General features: G+C 36.3%; 1 protein-coding gene across 4 annotated transcripts; it reads left to right on the top strand.

Moving 5' to 3' along the window:
• Nucleotides 1-128: 128 nt before the first annotated feature.
• On the top strand, nt 129-20567 carry fam118b (family with sequence similarity 118 member B). 4 transcript variants are annotated; one of them, XM_048167699.1, is made up of 9 exons: nt 129-232; nt 953-1230; nt 4129-4218; nt 6228-6480; nt 12089-12316; nt 14264-14392; nt 18138-18447; nt 18525-18590; nt 18713-20567. In XM_048167699.1, the coding sequence occupies exons 2-9, from the start codon at nt 953-955 to the stop codon at nt 18718-18720; spliced, it is 1362 nt and encodes a 453-aa protein (XP_048023656.1). In that variant the 5' UTR covers nt 129-232; the 3' UTR covers nt 18721-20567. The 4 variants fall into 4 exon arrangements, with proteins under 4 accessions (XP_048023656.1, XP_048023655.1, XP_048023658.1 ...); XM_048167698.1 differs by having other exon boundaries at nt 18899-20567; XM_048167701.1 differs by lacking the exons at nt 129-232; nt 953-1230 and adding an exon at nt 2881-3021 and having other exon boundaries at nt 18899-20567.
• The last annotated feature ends 191 nt before the right edge of the window (nt 20568-20758 follow it).

The raw sequence follows: 20758 nt of genomic DNA on the forward strand, positions 1-20758 counted from the left end.
GTGTGTGAGCATCCTTATGTGTGTGAGCATATATATATAATGCATTTTCCAAACAGACTGGGATTCAAAATGATGATAAAATATCTCACTTTGCTGTTGTCAACTTACAAATAGATCACAAGTTACTAATAGATCACCCCCATGTAACTGAGCAATGGTTTGTCCCAAAACCATGTGACTTGCATCACGTGATTGCATTGCCTTCAGTGGCAGACATTTTGAAAAGAAACTGGTGAGTGGACTCTGATTTTCTTCAATATTTCATTGATAATAGTGCATATAATGAGAGTACATGTACCAAATATACAAAAAAATGCTTTGTGGATCAAATAAGACAAGAATGTCAACTATGTTACCTGTCAACTATGTTACTCAGTAATGTCTCAGTTACTCATGTTAGTCATAGACACGAATCACTATATTTTTTTTATATTTAAACCTGTTTATATGAGTTTATATATACCTATACTTGTCGTAGTTCAACACAATATAACTAACAGTATACTGTTCAAAACTTTGGGGTTGGTAAGATTTTTTAATTTCTTTTGAAAGAAGTCTCGTATTCTCACCAAGGCTGCATTTCTTTGATACAATACAGTAGTAATATTTTGAAATGTTATAATTTAAAATAACTTTTATTTGAATACATTTTAAAAAAGTAATTTATTCCTTTGATGCAAAGCTAATTTTTCAGCATCATTACTCCAGTCTTTAAAAAATCATTTTGTACTCTAGAAACATTTATTATTGTTTTTATTATCAATGTTATGCTCAATATTTTTGTGGAAACTGTGATACATTTTTTCAGGATTCACTGATGAATGGAAACATTTAAAAAAAAAAATAGATATAGTAAATGTCTTACTGACCCCAAACATTTGAATGGCATCTTCACATCTTCATCCATGAATCATTATTATGTAACAATCCATCATTTCCATGATTTTGACAGATGTCAGCAGCAGAGAAACAGCGAAGATACAGGGCTCGGCGGGATGCTGATCCCTCAAGAAGGGCACAATATTTAGAAAAGCAGAGAGAGGCATGGTACAGACTTATAAGACTAGGAAATGTGAAACCAATCGCAGAGTTGAGTGAGAGCGAGAAACAAAGCAAAAGAGACAAATGGAGAAAAGCACAACAGAGAAGAAGACAAAGAAAGCGAATGCTAGAAAACATAATTACTCCAGCAGACCGCCCTGAATTTGACCAGCCACCTGAAGAAACAAGGTACAAAGTTACGTTTATGTCCTTTTAAGATGCTGTTTTTTAACATTGTATACTTTGATATGCTATAAAATAAATGTTCATGTAGTCAATAATGTGTCTGGTCAGCTATGTTACTCAAATCAACTATGTGACCCGTTACTGTCGGTGTCAACACACACACACAAACACACACACACAGTTGACAGTAACGGATCACATAGTTGATGTGAGTAACATAGTTGATATTTTAACACTTTATTTAGTAACACTTTATTTACAGTGTCCTTGTTACTTATGTTACATAGTAATAACAGTAAATTATGCATAATTACATGCTATTACCCTAAACCTAATCCTAATCGTGACCCTATAAGTACATGTTGTTAATTAAAACAACATATACTTATATGCTGTTAAAACATTGTGTTTTTAGTCAGTACTTAAACATATAATTAGACTGTAACAAGGACACCTTAAAATAAGGTTTAAGTGTGTATTTTAATGTGCCGTAGTTATACAAGTCACATAGAAAATATTTACTATAGTAACAGTAAATTATTTATGCAACTAACAATTAACCTATGCCTGCAGTAAGTACATTTTGTTAGTTAATATTACTCGATACTAATTACACTGTAACAACTGCACATTAAAACATAGCATGACCATATTTTTTAAATGACTTAAATGCTGTTTCTGACACGCAGTAAAGTCTATTGCATATCCCATAGGTAGAACTTATGGCACATCTGATGAAAATTATTTAGATGCAGACTTATGATTAGGAAAAATGTCATTATCCATTCGTGACCCTGGACCACAAAACAAGGGTAAATTTTTTGAAATAGAGATTTATACATCACCTGAAGAAATAAGATTTCCATTGATGTATGGTTTGTTAGGATAGGACAATATTTGGCCGAGATGCAACTATTTGAAAATCTGGAATCAGATTAAAAAAAATAAATCAAAATATTGAGAAAATCGAAGGAAGTCCTTAGCAATGCATATCCACTCACAAAAATACATTTTTGATATATTTATGGTAGGAAATGTACAAAATATCTTCATGGAACATGATCTTTACTTAATATCCTAATGATTTTTGGAATAAAAGAAAAATCGATAATTTTGACCAATACAATGTATTGTTGGCTATTGCTACAAATATACCCGTGCGACTTATGACTGGTTTTGTGGTCCAGGGACACATTTATAGAATCAGTGAGTGTGTCCAGAAACATTAGCTACTAGACAGCATTTTAAGGCTTCATCAAATCTTTGAACAAGCCTATCATTCCCATAGTGCTCAATCTGAACATTTAATGTGTCTAAAATGCCCCCAAAAAGATTAATTAGAGCTTTTGAAAATGTACTACTAATTTGATAGACTGCTAGGTTTGGAGCAGTAATTTTATTATTGAGATAGGTTACTATTATAGTGTTTATTAATATTTTGAATAATTTTTGTTTTCATTTTAATGTTATAGTTTTCATTTTTATTTTTGTTTTAGTTAAACTAAATGAAAATGAGAAATGTTGCCTTGGCAATTAGCTGAAATAAAATAACTTTATATTTCAAGTTAAGTTTATTTTATTTCATGTAACGACAGTTTTTTTTTTTTTTTTTTATGGTTTTAGTTAATTATAATAACCCTGTTTTGGAGGCCTGTATAAGTGAGTGACTGTGGCAGTTCTGGCGGATTAAACCTTCACTCACACGCACGCGCTCGGGGGCGCGCACATCCGCTGTGATGCGCGGACACATGTAAAGCTCAGCCTGAGTATTCGCAGAGCCAAGACTCTTCACAGGTACTTCGCTAAAGGCTGACCTGATTTTATTTTTCAAGGCCTTTAGCGTTTTTGACTCTGAAGGCTGACTGGCACTGATACCCTACTGGCATTGAGATTTTATATAGAGAGACACTTATCGTTTGTTCGATAAATAAGAGAGTTTGTCCTTAGTGTTTTGTTTTATCATTAGTAAACGCTTCAAGGAAATTTAAGATTAAATACTCGGATCCTTATTTTCTTTGTTCATCTCGGTAAGTAGTGTGTCTGGAACATTTTATGACATGCTGTTTGTTTCAGTAACATTAGGCTGATGCTGCTGCTGTTGTTGTTGTCTCGCCTTTTCAGTTATTTCGTATTTCCGGATGTATTTTAATAAATGTTTTTTTTTTCTTTTTTCTCTTGAAGTTTGAAATGAATAATATCCATATAGAAAATAGTGTATTTTTAGCCTGCATGCTAAAGCTGTACTGTGCATCACATATGGAACCAAAAGCAACAGGTGACTGAACGCTTAGTTGAAACGTCCCGGCTAAAACATCCCAAAACATGGTATATCAAGCCAAACATGGCATATCATAAGAATTACGTTAGTAGTACTCGTAATTCTGGTCTCAAATATTTAAAAAAAAAAACTGTTATAACTTAATAATTCAATTATTACGCGCTGAAATAAATCACAAATGTAGCTAGCCTGTTAGCTCGCTAGCTCAAAGAGGCTGTGTTGGATTTTTGGCCAGAGTTTGTTGTTGTAGGTTATGATTGATTTTCTAGGCTTTTCATGTGCAGTCGAGTCTGTCTGGTATGAATATGAAAGAAAAACAACGAGAAAACAGAAAGAACTGCGCTATGTGTTAACTAACAGCTGCTGGCTCCTGAGTGAAGTGAGCACAACAAAGAACTGCAGCATCTTCACGGTTGTTCCTCACATGAGCAGGCAAATATTCCTCCAGAGGAGAATAAATCTCCTATGTCAAGGACAATTAAGCTTTATTAACCTCCTAAATGAACACTTGATGTTGCTTAAAATTAATTAATAACAACATGAAACTTAAATTCACCAGGTTTATATATGGGGTAAACTTTTGGTCAGTATTTGTTCCTAAATGGATCTTTGTTTTTTTGTAGGAGTCGAATGGCCTCTGTTGTTACAGTGAAGACAGAGAAGCGTCCTTCCCCTGACTCTGAGGATGGCGACACAGTGGCTAAGAAGGCCAGGTATGAAAACAGCAGATGTTTCTTGCTTTTCTGCCAGCACATTCCCAAGGCGAGCCAAATGTTATTCAATGCAGTCAAATGTGGTTTTTCAAAGAACTTCCTGATAAGGATGATTTTACCAGGAAGTTTTTTTTTCATATTCGGTAACACTTTACAATAAGATTTCATTAGTTACCATTAGTCAGCTTATTTAGCACTAACTAAGAATGAACAATACTTCTAAAGCATTTGTTAATCTTAGTTTATTTTAATTTCAATATTTACTAATGCATTGTTAAAATTAAAAGTTGTATTTGTTAACATTAGTTAATGCACTTACATGAACAATGAACGACTGTATTTAAAAAAAAATAACATTAAAGATTTATTCATCTTTGTAACAAATGTAGTGATCATTGTTAATTCATGTTAGTTAAAGGGTTAGTTCACCCAAAAATGAAAATTCTGTCATTTATTACTCACCCTCATGCCGTTCCACACCTGTAAGACCTTCGTTAATCTTCGGAACACAAATTAAGATATTTTAGTTGAAATCCGATGGCTCCGTGAGGCCTTCATAGCCAGCAATGACACTTCCTCTCTCAAGATCCATTAATGTACTAAAAACATATTTAAATCAGTTCATGTGAGTACAGTGGTTCAATATTAATATTAAGCGACGAGAATATTTTTGGTGCACCAAAAAAACAAAATAACGACTTATATAGTGATGGCCGATTTCAAAACACTGCTTCAGGAAGCTTCGGAGCGCCAAAGTCACGTGATTTCAGCAGTTTGACACACGATACAAATCATGATTTGATACACTGATTCATTTGTGCTCCGATGCTTCCTGAAGCAGTGTTTTGAAATCGGCCATCACTAAACAAGTCGTTATTTTGTTTTTTTGGCACACCAAAAAATTCTTGTTGCTTTATAATATTAATATTGAACCACTGTACTCACATGAACCGATTTAAATATGTTTTTAGTACATTAATGGATCTTGAGAGAGGAAATGTCATTACTATGGAGGCCTCACTGAGCCATCGGATTTCAACAAAAATATCTTAATTTGTGTTCCGAAGATTAACAAAGATCTTACAGGTGTGGAAAGGCATGAGGGTGAGTAATAAATGACAGAATTTCCATTTTTGGGTGAACTAACCCTTTAATACTTTAATCTTAACACAAGAGACATTATTGTAAAGTGTTGTTACCTAATATTTTTTGAAGAAAATCACTTATGCAATATTACCTAAAGCATATAGGATTGTATGAGAATTAGAGAGACAAATCAAATTTGTTGTTGTTGTGAGAAGATAAACTATTATATGACTCACTTTTAAACACATCAAAAACATGTATCCCCCTCTTCACAGAGATCTTGACTGTATCACTATGCAGAATACATTTTCCAACAGTTGACTTGTATTTGATTCAATACATTTTGCGTGCGACCATATTAATGCATGATTTTCTCCAATACAAAAAAAAATTCTTAGTGTTGTGACACCAAAGAGGTAACAAGGAAATAATCTCATTTCAGTTTCATTTTTACGTTGTTGACAGTATTCATCAAGCTCAAAATGTCAGCCCAGTTACGCAAGTAAAAATGATTTAACAAATGTTTTTCTTTATTTTATGGGAAATATAAGTTTATCAGTAACAGAAAACCCACATTTGGTCCCAAATTAAATGGTCTCTTTCTGAGTGACAGCTGAACGTAGACGGAGAATAGAGGGAGAATTTTAATTTCATGCTGACTTTAATGTTTATCGCACAAAACGACTGTTTTTAACATGTATTGTGATATGTCCAATAGTTTGTAATAATCGCAAACATAAAAGAGATAATGAATAGAAAATAAAATGGCTGATGACGTTGATGTTTTTCTGAAAGTTAAGGTCCTCCTCTTACTTCAGGTCCTATTTTTGAAGTGAATTTGCATACAGCTCTGCAGCGTAGTTTCATCCATATGCATGTTTCCTCAGACCTGATTACATTTCCTCCACCTCTGCTGACTATAGAAAGTTGCTGCCCAGCCTGAAGACCAAGCGTGCCCCTGAGCTGGTGCTGGTGATCGGCACGGGGGTGAGTTCAGCTGTAGCTCCTCAGGTGCCCGCGCTGCGCTCCTGGAAAGGTCTGATCCAGGCGCTGCTAGATGCTGCCAATGACTTTGATCTGCTTGAGGAGGAGGAGAGCCGCCGCTTCCAGAAAAGTCTGCAAGAGGACAAGAACCTGGTGCACGTTGCCCATGACCTTATTCAGAAACTTTCACCGGTAAGAGCAGACCATTTTTTAAATCATTTTTCTTACTTAATCTTTTCCTTTTGAATCGAGCGGTTTAGTCCAAACTTTCTGAAGAGACCCGATTGCTTTGTATGAAGAACAGATTTAATTTAGGCTTTTACTCGCATGTAAACATCGATCAGCGAACATAAGCAGAAGCTCAAGAACAAACCTCTTCCGGAAGCTGAAACGTACTGCGTAACCTAAGAGGTTCATTCTGGTGTGTTACGCAGCACGTTTGAGCTTCCAGAAGTATTCCCACGGGTGAAATTCTGTTTTAGCGATTACGTTAGATATAATACATTTCAGTAAGTTGTACTGTTTCTTTTAAAGGTCCCGTTCTTCGTGATCCCATGTTTCAAACTTTAGTTAGTGTGTAATGTTGTTGTTAGAGTATAAATAAAATCTGTAAAATTTTAAAGCTCAAAGTTCAATGCCAAGCAAGATATTTTATTTAACAGAAGTCGCCTACATCGAACGGCCAGTTTGGACTACATCCCTCTACTTCCTTCTTTAATGACGTCACTAAAACAGTTTTTTGACTAACCTCCGCCCACAGGAATACACAAGAGTTGCGTTTGTAGAGTGTGTTTGTCGCCATGTCGTCGAAACGCTGTTATTTTCATCCCGCAGTCCAATCACCGGGTCTGATTCCGGCTCAAATTGATAGGGTAAAATTAAAGACATGTTTACAATAACACTGAGCGCGTGCATCTCCACGTTATGGTAAGAGCCGTGACTTTTCCGGGCACGGAGCGCTAAACTGCTGTCGAATCACAACACAGGAACCGCTGGCACAATCAGAACTCGTTACGTATTTCTGAAGGAGGGACTTCATAGAACAAGGAAGTCATCAGCCTGTTTTTATGACAGTGGAAACAGCGGTATACAGATAAGTAAATTATGTGAAAAATACTGTGTTTTTTTACACGCGAAACATGAACACATGTTATATTGCACGCTATAAACACAATCAAAGCTTCAAAAAACCACGAAAAACGGGACCTTTAATGTACCTTCTAATGTTTATTCATGTTTATTTTGTGCTTTAACTAGTAGTAAAGTGGAAGAAATGATCGCTTTACTTGTGCTAAACGCAGCTCCTTGAACTGATGCGGCTACAGTGATTGGTCACGAAACATTAAATGGTGCAACAAATAATTTTTTTGTTTCAATTTCTTGATAAAACGGACAAAATTTTTCTTAGCAAAAGTAACGAAGCACTAAGATTATTACGATTATTGGATGGCAGGTGCACTAGCATAGATCTTGGGATTTAGGAATCAATATCAGTTCATCAAAATGAAGATTGATTAAAATTGATTAATTTATATTGTCCACCCAGCTCTAGATTTTATGACTTATACCCTAAATTGGTAGTAAATTTGTAAAGCAACACTTAAAGGTGCCCTAGAACTTCTTTTTAAAAGATGTAATATAAGTCTAAGGTGTCCCCTGAATGTGTCTGTGAAGTTTCAGCTCAAAATACCCCATAGATTTTTTTAAATTAATTTTTTTAACTGCCTATTTTGGGGCATCATTAACTATGCACCGATATATAGGTTGCGGCCCCTTTAATTCTCGTGCTCCCCCTCCCCCGGAGCTCGCGCTTGCCTTGAACAGCATAAACAGTTCACACAGCTAATATAACCCTCAAAATGGATCTTTACAAGATGTTCGTCATGCATGCTGCATGCATACATCGGATCATGTGAGTATAGTATTTATTTGGATGTTTACATTTGATTCTGAATGAGTCTGATAGTGCTGCGTGGCTAAAGCTAACATTACACACTGTTGGAGAGATTTATAAAGAATGAAGTTGTGTTTATGCATTATACAGACTGCAAGTGTTTAAAAATGAAAATAGCGACGGCTCTCTTGTCTCCGTGAATACACTAAGAAACGATGGTAACTTTAACCACATTTAACAGAACATTAGCAACATAACGAAACATTTAGAAAGACAATTCACAAATATCACTAAAAATATCATGTTATCATGGATCATGTCAGTTATTATTGCTCCATCTGCCATTTTTCGCTATTGTTCTTGCTTACTTACCTAGTCTGATGATTCAGCTGTGCAGATCCAGAAGTTCTGCCCTTGTGTAATGCCTCGATCATTGGCTGGCATATGCAAATATTGGGGGCGTACACCCCGACTGTTACGTAACAGTCGGTGTTATGTTGAGATTCGACTTTTCTTCGGAGGTCTTTTAAACAGATTTATATAAGAAGGAGGAAACAAGAGTTTGAAACTCAGTGAGTTCCATGTACTGAACTCTTGTTATTCAACTATGCCAATATAAATTCAATATTTAATTCTAGGGCACCTTTAAAATTTCATTTGGGGGATTTTTATTTTCTTTGGTGGGGTCAGTGAAAATGTTGGATGAGGAAAAATATTGTTGAGCCCTGATAAACATGATGATCATGAGCACAATGCCAGGCAGAGCGTGAAAGAGCACAACTTTGAGTTTGTCCACCATTAGTCTGTTCCTTTCTTTCCGGCTAGAATGAGGCATAGAGCCACGTGCCACATGTGTTGTTTTTGACACTCCGTCAAAACAGCGCTCAGTGATTTATCCCTGTTTTTCATTGTCAAGCCCCTGTATCATCCAAAGAATTACATCCAAACCCACCAGTGTCGCTAGAGGATTTAGATGTCATTATTCCTGTGAAAGGGGGTTAGGTAATGAATTTCAGCACCAATGCTGATGTTTCATTGCCTGGAATGGTTGGAACTGAACAATCCACATCAACAAAACAACTCTCCTAGAAAAACATCAGCCTGCAGTCTGTCACCATCCCAGTGAATTTCCAAGCTCAGTGTTTGTTATTGTTAGCTGCAATGTTCTAGAGTTAAAGCCAGTTTCGGAAAGGCTAGAAATGGCAAGCTAGTCTGCGAAGTGTCACGAGAGACGCATTACCTCATGTCTTAAAGAACTTATCATTATAATTGCAATAATAATGAATGTAAACAGCTTACAGAGCTCTGACTTGTACCACCGGACTGCTGCAGTTTCATTTTGGCGTTGATAGTGTTGCCATAGAAAGCATAAATCTGAGTTTGAGGCTCCGGGTAGAACGTCACGTGTTGTCATCTTGTGATTACGGTTACGACATGGCGTAAATGTAGCATAAGCTTGTTGTATTGGATGAACATTTTTTGGTCCTGAAACACTGCCTATCCTACCTTTTAAGGTCTCACATCTCCACAGGTCTTTTAACGGTTTAACCTATTTGTGTGAGTTTTGAGCCTTACGTGAGCAGAACAGAGCAGACCCCAGTGGATCACATGACCCGTTGGAGATCGGCGCAAAAAATGAGGCTAATCTGAACATGCATCCAGGATTCACACCTCCAGAACAACATGCCACGGCTAGACGATAATCCATTCAGCTGTAGTTACGCATTGCTTTGTAATGTTCGCTGCAAGTCGGAGGATGTCTGTTAAAATAAACATTCACATGTTTGAGCATGAAAGTCATACCTGAGACATTCAGACTGTTTTTTTTATTCAGAAATCAAAGCTTTTGAGTTACTTACTGCATGCTGATAAGCACAAAAATGTCAGAAACCTTCCAAATATGATTTAGTGATTTCTCAGTGCTTGTTGCTCAATGCTGTTAGTTTTCATTGGGTACCCAAATCAGGGCTCCAGACAAAAAAAAAAAAAAAAAAAATCAATGGACCTTAGTCAGACAACATATTGAATTTTACATGGATGAAACAAGGCTGTGAGGGATAGACTTACAGTACAGTCTTTATAAAGGCATGTGCTGTATCCTAGATCACATGTAATTTTAAAAACTCAACAACTTTCAAAACTTTTGTTTTTCTTTGCTGAAATATTTTTGGAAAGATGCTTTGTCAGATGAGCAATCTGTATATTGTTAAACAAGAGTACAATACATTGAGCACTCATTTTCATTCCTGTCAATAATTAAATATGCACTACACTAATGTGTCAAAAACAAACAAAAAAACAGCTGCTATTTTTTTTAAAGTGCAATAAAGAATAAACTTGCGTTTTACATTTTTAAAACCCTTTCAGTCATCCTGTCGTGTGTGTACATCTGCCCTCCTTTTGCAAGTGTCAACATTTTCATTCATTTTTTTCCACTGAAACTTTTTATTGTCAACACAACAAATGATGTCATAGGCAACTCTTCACAGAACACGGAAGTCATTTTACTCATAACATGTCCTTTTATATTGTATGGAGCTCTGTAAATCTCGTTTGAGTGGTTTACATGTACGGCTGCCTCCTAATAGTTGACTAAAATTTAGTCGACTAGAAGAGGCTTGGTCGACCAAAAAATGTATTAGCCGGTTAGTCGCAGAAAAAAAAGTTTGTGTCTTTGTAAAATAAAGAAAACAAACAGGATGCGCCTTCTGTCGTCTCGGTCTCTGAACTTGAGCGCGTCAAAAAATAAACCAAAACTCAGTGTATATTTGCCTCACAGACATGAGAAATATATCTATAGAAAGCTTGAATTGTCAATTAATTCAAGTGGTAAACATATTCTCAGATTATGTAATCCATATGAAATGTGCATATAGGCACTTCAACTACTGCGGATATGACGATTCAACATCGTCGACTTAATCTCTGCAGCCGAAAACACAGAAAACATTATCAATAAATGTTTAAACAGTTTCCTTGCTGTTTTTTCATGACACATTCATAATCATTACATTTGCTGCTGCGCTGTGGCAAACTTTATGTGCAATTGAGAGCTGATTAGGCTATGCATTATATAAAAGCAATTAAAGGCTCATTATTATGATTTATATGGCTTATTACTATACAAGTGCGATTAGTCGACTAATCGCTTAAATGAGCGACTACTTGACCGACTAGAAACATCTTTAGTCGAGGGCAGCCCTATTTACATCTGTATTTAGCGCTGACCACATGTGATCAGACGCCCGAGACGGATGTTAATACCAGGTGTAAACAGTTGAAAGACACCTACACCTCTAAGATCAGAGGCATTAGTTCGCAGCAGGTGCGGAGGTGCTGATAATTAGCCTCTTCCTGAGAAAGTGGATTCTGCAAGCTATTCATAGCAGCCTCTCTCTCTCTGGTTTTCCATGTGCCTCGGCCAAGCTCAGAGAATGAATTCAGCTCAGTGTAATGAGATTGAGTCTGACCAGGACAAGGGCACTGCTGTCAGAACTACTCTGTTCTCAGCGCTCTCTTCACAATCTGTCACATACTTCACAGTGTTTGAAATCAAATCATGTACAGCGTCTAATAAACACTTTACTGAAATGTAAGTCACTGTAATGACTGAAGTACTTCTGTTTCTTATGAGATTCCTATTATCAGGGTTGAAGTTCACATGGGCAAACCACTACAGAACAAGTAGTAATATATGAATTAAGTACTTCATTTCATTTTATGTGTTCCATAGAGGACATTTCAATGTCCTCAAAGAAGATTTTGTTTATATTCCCTTCTAGAAGCATGCTATGGTTCACTCTGTAACATTGCTGTACAATCCCAGAGTTATTTAAGTACTCCTGAAGTTGTTTTGTTTTTCCAAACATCTCATATTTCTTTTTTTATCTCTCGCGCTCTCTGTAGCGGACGGGAAATGTACGCTCCACCTTTTTTAAAGACTGCCTCTATGAGGTGTTTGATGACCTGGAGTGTAAGATGGAGAACGCTGGGAAGCATCTCCTCCGCTCTGTGCTGCAGTTGATGGAGAGCGGTGCCCTGGTCCTCACCACCAACTTTGACAACCTGTTAGAGATCTACGCTGCCCACCAAGGGACCAAGCTGGAGTCTTTGGATCTCACAGATGAGAAGAAGGTACCTCCTATGTTTCCTAATGAACTCAGTATATTACAGTATACAGTATATAACTGTAATTAGCATTACAGTTCAAAATGAATTATTAGGCACTTACAATGTTTAGGGCCCTATGTTTTCCGTTTTCCACGATGCGGAAAGCACGGACGGAATCGTGGAATCCAGTTATAAAAACAGAATTCACTGTATAATGCAGAATAATAACACTAATACTGATAATAATAGTAATAATAATACTTAAACTAATAATAATGATAAATTATCAAAACTTTTTTTTAAGGAATAATCACAAATTTTCTTCCATGTTTTTATGTTAACAGTAAAGTTATGTTGTGCAGCACTTTGTTTGACAAATTTTGTTTTAATTTTCATATGATTAAAAGATAAATTAATGTTTTATACTTTAATATTTGATGGCCAGAAAAATTTAAATACACAGAAAACAGAATTTCTGGAAAAAAAACAAACAAACAAAAACATTTTAGAGGGTCCTATTATTGTAGGGCCTAAAATTAATACATTGTTGTTTTTATGAATTCAATTAATCTGACATGCTTTTTGATTATTAAAATTTATTAAAACAATTCAAATGGAATCCAGAAAGCTTAAAACACAAATCACAGAATTTGGTAAAAAATAAAACATAATTTGAAAAAAGAAAAGAAAAAACATATTTCATAGGGCTCTAAAAATGTAAATTTTGTTAAACTTTTAATAAGTTGTCATTAAATTTAAAAAGTGTCATGATTTCAATTAATTAGACATGCTTTTTGATTACTAAAATTCAATTTAACCATTAAAATGTAGTCCAAATAATTAAAACAGAAAAAAAGAATCCAGAAAAATTAAAAATGGAAAAAACGGAATTTGGAAAAGCTCTAACTTTTTAATTTGGATTTGGGCAATGCATAAATGTAGAATCAATGAAAGAAGATACTTTAATAATCTAAACATCTGAAGGCATTTGTTATTTTGAAGCAATGATATTAGGTAGGGTCTTAGTTCGATCTTTTTCAAAATCGTAGTAAAAATCTAAATATATATATATAATATATATATTAGGGGTGTTATATACCGGTATTGATGATAACCATGATATTTAAGAATTAGGGGTGTTGCAATATATAGATATTGACGATAACCATATTATTTCAAGTGAATAGCACACGTATGTTAATATGGCACATAAATTACTCATGATAATATGGCTTTTTACATCATTCACAATGCAGTTTTTACATATGTAAATCATAATTCTAATTCTTTTTAAAGTTTTGGCAGGTCATTGGGATTTCAAAGTCCATCGGCAGTGTAACATCATATATGGTGCAATTCATATAATAATGCAATTCAATCATAGACTAACTATGATTGAATTGCATTGTTTATATTGCAAAGTGGAATTCCCCTCGCAGATAAATCAGTCACTGACAGATACAAAAAACATCTGAAGAAGAGACCATGAGGACTTGTACAAAAATACTTATCGTCAGATCATCAGTTGCTTTAAGCTTAAACAAAAAATAATGAAATTAATTTGTGATATGATGTTCTTCAGATGTTCAGGGCACTGGGTTCATCTCTGTTTGCTTTTGGCCATAAATCTCCTTCAGCACAAAGCAGTGAAAGCTTCAGCTATTAGCCATAAAATCAGCCTTATGGTCCCCGGCCAAGCGTCATGTAGTGCATTAGTGCATGTGAGCTCTACAGCAGCTCACCTGAAGGGCCCTCTGAAACACAAGTGACTGCATGTTCAGTTCTCTGTGTCTTTATTAATCAGGCCGTGTGTGGTTTTCCATAGTGTGGCCTTTAGGCTGGGTGTTTATGCACCTTTTCCATCAATTGCCTCTTGATTAGAACCCACAGTCATTAAAAGCAGCTGGACCTAGAGGGAACTGGATTGGGATCAGTGGAGTATGAAATGCTGCTGTGTGCATGTGTGTGCAGGTTCTGGAGTGGGCTCAGGAGAAGAGAAGACTAAGTGTGCTCCATATTCACGGTGTTTACACCAACCCCAGCGGTATTGTACTGCATCCGGCTGGCTACCAGAATGTTCTGAGGAACACAGAAGTCATGGTGAGTAAATGTTTTCGCCTCTCAGGAGAAAATGAAGTCACACCACTGGAAGTTGATAATTCACTGGGGTGGAGGACACAGTGAACCAAAGCATTCTGGCTCAAAGAGATACTCCCTTTTGTAGAACTTTTTGTTTCTCACTGTCCAGTCCTTGAACAAACTGTTATGACATCATTATCAGCATTATGTGAAGTTTATATGACGATGATAAACGCATCGTAAAATAATTTGTTATTATGGTTAGTCACATAATGCAATTTTTTTTTGTCTGGATCCGTTAATTTTATTTAAAAATGCATAAAAAATACAATTGATACATACAATCATTTGAGTACACCTCTTCTATGATGTGCATGTTTTATTTTTTTGAATTAACATTTATTTAGATTTTTTTTTTAGTCAAAAAAGCTGTGATTTAGTTAAATAAAAATATGCGCTTCGTGTTACAGGGTGAAACATAGTAAATGCTGCTCCACACAAAATCCATCTCTGCATCTGCTCTGAGTTTGCAATTCTTTAATGTGCATTTGGAAACTCAACATGCACCGACCATCCTTACCATCCTTGTAATCAGAAGCACCTAACAACAAAAGAGAAGCACTTTTTCCTGTGGTTTACCACATAAATAATTTAAGGGGTTTAAGTTGACATGAAAGGGAAGTTGTTATTGTCTTTTCTTCCCTATTGTGATGTATATCCAAATGAAACTGCTTCTCAAATGAGAAAAAAAAAAATGGAGGGCAGGACTTGATTTTGTCTGTTGGGAATTGATTGGATGGTTGTGGTTTGCTACTGCTGTGATCTCATGTGACTGACAGTTCATCCCGCCCCGAAGAAGAGTTGTTGCTGCAAGAGGGAGGGGAAGTTATTTGATTAAAGATTACTAGGGCACGTGAAATAAAAAAAAAATAACGATGTGCACGGATAAATAATTTATAATTAAAAAAAGTAAAAAAATATATATATATATTTTGCTTTCATGCTGACTATGACATTTGAAAATGTAGAACTTAAGACAGCCATAAATGTTAGCACTGAAATTTTACAGTTGTAATGATAAAATAAATGTATTATATTATTTTTTTAATACCTTTACAGTGAAATTTTAAAATAGTAATATTACTTATTTTGTTTTTATTTAGTAATTTTAATATTTTTATTTAATATTATGGTTATACTTTATTTTACAGTGCCGTAGTTACATTGTAATTACTCGAATAAGTACTGAGTACTATTAATTAACTTCATGTACTTACTATAGAGTTACATTTATGGTTTGGTTTAGGGTTAGTTACTTGTAATTATGCATAATTTACTGTTATTACTATAGTAAGTACATGTAGTAACGTGTAACTATGGCACTGTAAAATAAAGTGTTACCATTATTATTATTAAATAACCATATTATTGTATGGAAGAGGATTAGGGCCAAGCAATAATAAAAAAATAAAACCATCTCGAGATTAAAGTTGTTAATTTTGAGAAAAAACTTGTTAAATTTCGAGAAAAAAGTCGAGATAAAATGTTGAGAATAAACTCATTAAATTACGAGAAAAAACTTGTTAAATTTCGAGAAAAAAGTCGAGATAAAATGTTGAGAATAAACTCGTTAAATTACGAGAAAAAACCTCGTTAAATTTCGAGAAAAAAGCAGAGATAAAATGTTGAGAATAAAGTCATTAAATTACGAGAAAAAAGTTGTTAAATTACGAGAACAAATTCATTAAATTATGAGAAAAATGTTGTTAAATTTCGAGAAAAAAGTCGAGATAAAATGTTGAGAATAAAATCATTCAATTATGACTTTATTCTCAACATTTTATCTCGACTTTTTTCTCGAAATTTAACAACTTTAATCTCAAGATGGTTTTTATTTTTTTATTATTGCTTGGCCCTAATCCTCTTCCGTATTATTGATATATATAATCCCAGTATTTTGGCTAAATTGTGCAGCCCTAAAGACCAGCACAGCAAAAAAAAAAAAAAAGTTTTAAATTGCATTTAGATTTTTCTCCACAGCCCTAGTGATGTAACTGTCCTAATATCAAATTTTAATTAAAATAATAATTTAACAAAATGTAGTAATATTTGCTTATTAATATTTTAAAAACTGGTACACAAAATCAGTCATGTGGTGAGACTAACTTGCATAATTAAAAAATAAAACGGGAGATTAAATCATAGTATCATGTTTGTGGACTTTCATTTTTCTTTGTTCTTAGTTTTTTTGTTCTTAGTCTGTCTTCACCTAGTTTCTCTGTTCGTTTGATTAGTCATTTCATTCACCTGTTGTCATTTATTTAACTAATTTCCCTGGTGTATAAATACTTCCTGATTGGTTCTGTTCTTTGTCGGTCGTCATCTATGTTAGTCGTGTTTAAGTGATCTGCTATCTTCCTGAGGCATCAGTGAGGCAGAGAAGGAGCCCAAGTCAAAACCAGTGGCCTGGTCCTCCCTGAGCTGAAGCAAGCTGCCCAGTCCATCCCAGAGCCAGGAGTGGACCACTGCCGATGTCCCTGCCTGACTTCCCCGTCCTTCATCTCCTCCATTGGTTTGGTCCAGTTCCCTGGATCTGTCGGAGCAACTGGTGTCATCCTGCTCCTCGGCTCTGACCCCACCGCTCGCTCCATGCGGCTCTTCGGCTCTGCCTCGGGCCTCCCGTCTTCCAGCTCGACTTGTGGTTGAACTCCCAGCTTCACATCAGGCCTCCAGGCCCTTGTCTCCACCTCTACCTGTCAGCCCGTCGGCTTCGCCCCAGCTCTGCGCTTCCTCGACTCCGCCGTGGTCCTCCAATCCTAGGACTTCTCCGGGCTCCCTTGTCCCTCCAGATCATCCTTGGTCAGTCGTCACTCTGCCTCCACTGCGGACTTCCGGGTCTCCGGCTGCATCTCAACCCTCCACCCCTTTGGCTCCACTGGGCTGCTTCTCTCCAGCTTCTCAGTTGTCCTCACTCCCTCTGGTCCTGCAAGCCAGCAGCTCCACCTTGGGCTTCCGGGCATTGGATGTTGCCCTGGTGCTTTGGCCTCTCTGTTCCACCGGATACCCCATGCGCCCTAGTTCCACCTCCATCAATCAGTCGCTAGCCCATTAGTCAAGACTCCACTATGGTTCCTCCCACCGTTGGCTTCACCTTGGTGTCTCTTTCCATCGGCTCCTCCAGGTCCCTGTCCATCACCAGCTCCACATCCACCTCCAAAGCTCCCTCCCTCCGTAGTGTTCAGTTATTGCGTGAGGACACGCCTTCCGGGAGGGGAGAGTACTTTCATGTTTATGGACTTTCAGTTTCTTTGTTCTAAGTTTGTCTGTCTTGACGTAGTTTCTCAGTTCGTTTGATTAGTCATTTCATTCACCTGTTGTCATTTAATTAGCTAATTTCCCTGGTGTATAAATACTTCCTGATTGGTTCAGCTCTTTGTCGGTCATCGTCTATGTTAGTCATGTTTAAGTTATCTGCTATCTTCCTGAGTCCCAATAAAGGACTATTTTTTTGAGATTTCCTGTTTCATGTCTCATTGGATCCTAAGACCCGTGACACATAGAGACCCCTTCAGACTGTCATGACTGCGTCAAGGTTAATAAATCAATTAAAATATCAGATTGTTTGACCTTTTATGACAATTTAAGGTTAGTTCAGATTGTAAAATGTCGTGTAAAATGTCTTATCGTGGATACTGTTATTTCTCAGTCATCCTTAAAATGTATCTGCCATCAGTCCATAACGTCAGTTATAATATTGTTTTTGCAGAGGGAGATCCAGAAACTCTACGAAACCAAGTCTTTTGTGTTCCTGGGCTGCGGGAGGACGGTGGACGACACCACTTTCCAGGCACTGTTTCTCGAGGCGGTCAAACACAAGTCCGACCTTGAGCATTTCATGCTGGTGCGGCGAGAGGACGTGGGCGAATTCAAAAAGCTTCGAGATAACATGCTGGACAAGGGCATTAAGGTCATCTCGTACGGCAACGAATACTCCGACCTGCCAGAGTACTTCGAGCGGCTGGCCAATGAGATTTGCAACCGGGATGTGGACCGGGACGTAGTGACCAATGGTTGGGGTAAGCTCTGGCTTCACTTTTTAGACATGTTACATTCAATGTTTGGGATTTTTCACTCATTCATTTTCTTGATTCAGGATCTCCCATCTCACAAGGCGAAGAAAGTCAAAATGGTTTTACGACCCAGAAAAACCTCCTGCAAGGTTAGGACAGCTTTCGTGTTGTTGGCCGGCTTGCATGCTAAAGGCAGTTTGGGCATTTGACTGGAGCATGACGGCGCCTTTTTTCTTCTTTTCCCTTTCTTTCCTTTAATGCATGCTTCTAGAAGGATAGAAACATAGACCTGAACACGGCACAAGGGCTTCTGTTGTTGTTTTAAACTCGCTACACCTTTCCACTGTACTCTTCTGCACCTGACCCCGTGTGCGCTGTGGCTTCCTGTGATCAAATCAGCTGATGCTTGCTGTTGTAATGAGATCTTCATTGTAGCTCTTCCTGTTTCTCTGCCCAGACTACCACTCGTGACACAAGTGGCAGTCTGAGAACATTCCCACAGCTCCGCTGCACAGTTCCGCACCCCCTTCCGCTCGGGTCTGGTATGACTAGATCTTCACGCACAACAGACTCTTTTCTCATACTTAAACCGAGCGCCGTCAGTACCGGTTCGCTTCACACAGGAAAGGCGTCTGTAAAAACACCAACAAGCAAACTGTGAACTCCTGCAACTCAGAAAATGTTTATGAAACTCTTCATGTGAGTGAAGGAGAAATTTGTGGATTTTTTTTTTTATGTGGTAAGTGACGTGTGGACAAAGAATGATGTTCAGGGCCAGTCTGATCTTAAACATGTAGTAGTTTCTCACTTCCCATTTTTCACATCAGTAAATGCACCAGCAAAATATAAATAGTGTGTGAACCTTACAAAATAATTGTCCTGGTCATGTTTCACCCCAAAATAAAAGGGAAAAAAGAAGATGCATTTTGAATAAAGACCATTAACGTGGTTAAACTCACATGTCATACCCATGTCATTATACAAATTTGTGTCCTGATATGCCACAAAAATTCACCAACACACACATAAAGTGCAATATAGTTTTTTTTAATTTTTTTATGAATTCTCATGTTCTTTCATTTTTATCAGAAATGCAGTATACAGTGAAATTTAACATGTTTTCAATTGTAATATTTTAAAATGTAATTTATTCCTATGATGGCAAAGCTGAATTTTCAGCACGCCACTCTTCAGCGTCACATGATCCTTTAATTCAGCAAGGATTCATTATATAGATCAAAAGTGACAGTAAAGACATTTATGTTACAAAAGTTTTCTATTTCAAATAAATGCTGTGTGTAAACTTTGTATTTATCAAAGTATCATGAAAAAAGTATATTTTTCACAAAAATATTCAGCACTGTTTTAAACATTGATAATAATAATAATAATAACCATTATTAATAATTACCAATAATTGAGTATATTATAACAATTTATGAAGGATCATGTGATGCAGAAGACTGGATTAATGATGCTGAAAATTCAGCTTTGATCACAGAAATAAATTAAAATTTAACATATATTCAAATAGAAAACATTTATTTTAAATAGTAACAATATTTCACAATATTACAGTTTTACTGTGTTTTTCATCAAATAAATGTAGCCTTAATATAAAGTATAATCTTTCTAAAACATTACAAAAATCTTAATTCTGAACTTTTGACCTGTAGTGTGTGTACGTGTAAACACACATATTTTTTCTTTTAATTGGTTGAAATATGACTCAGGGCATTTTTTTATTACTAAATCTGTCCTATAAGAAGGAGGAAATTCAGAAAACGCCTTGTTAGGGTGACTGGGGTGTGAATCAAAATGCTTGTGATTTCTCAGGCTTTTACTTAGAAGCATTTCAGCTTCCATGAATCTACTTGAACTTGTCATGAGACTGAGGATAATGATACAATGCCATCATTCCTCTCAAGCCACACAACTTTCAATACATTTTATTGCACTTGGGCAGATAGTTCCCATTTATAGTCTTAAATGCTTGGCCAGTAACAGCCGTTTATAAACCTTTTGTATTTTAACTCCAGTGGTCCACTGTTGAAACATCTCTGTCCACAAATGTCTTTTAGGTATTTATATGCTATTTTAAAATAAAACATCTGTTTGGTACCAAATGTGTTGTTGTCATTACTGGAAAAGCAAATAGAAGCAGTGGACGCACCCATTTGTTACTTGCCTCTGGTGTCCTTCGATTCCAATTATTTTAACTGCAGCACCTACATACTGAACAAAACAGAACTTGCACTATACCATAGCTTTTTTTTGAAAAAGGTGTAACTGCTCCGTCACGAACATCCAGTCAGTG

Source organism: Megalobrama amblycephala, linkage group LG19, assembly GCF_018812025.1.
Source record: "Megalobrama amblycephala isolate DHTTF-2021 linkage group LG19, ASM1881202v1, whole genome shotgun sequence".
Classification (NCBI taxonomy): Eukaryota; Metazoa; Chordata; class Actinopteri; order Cypriniformes; family Xenocyprididae; genus Megalobrama; species Megalobrama amblycephala.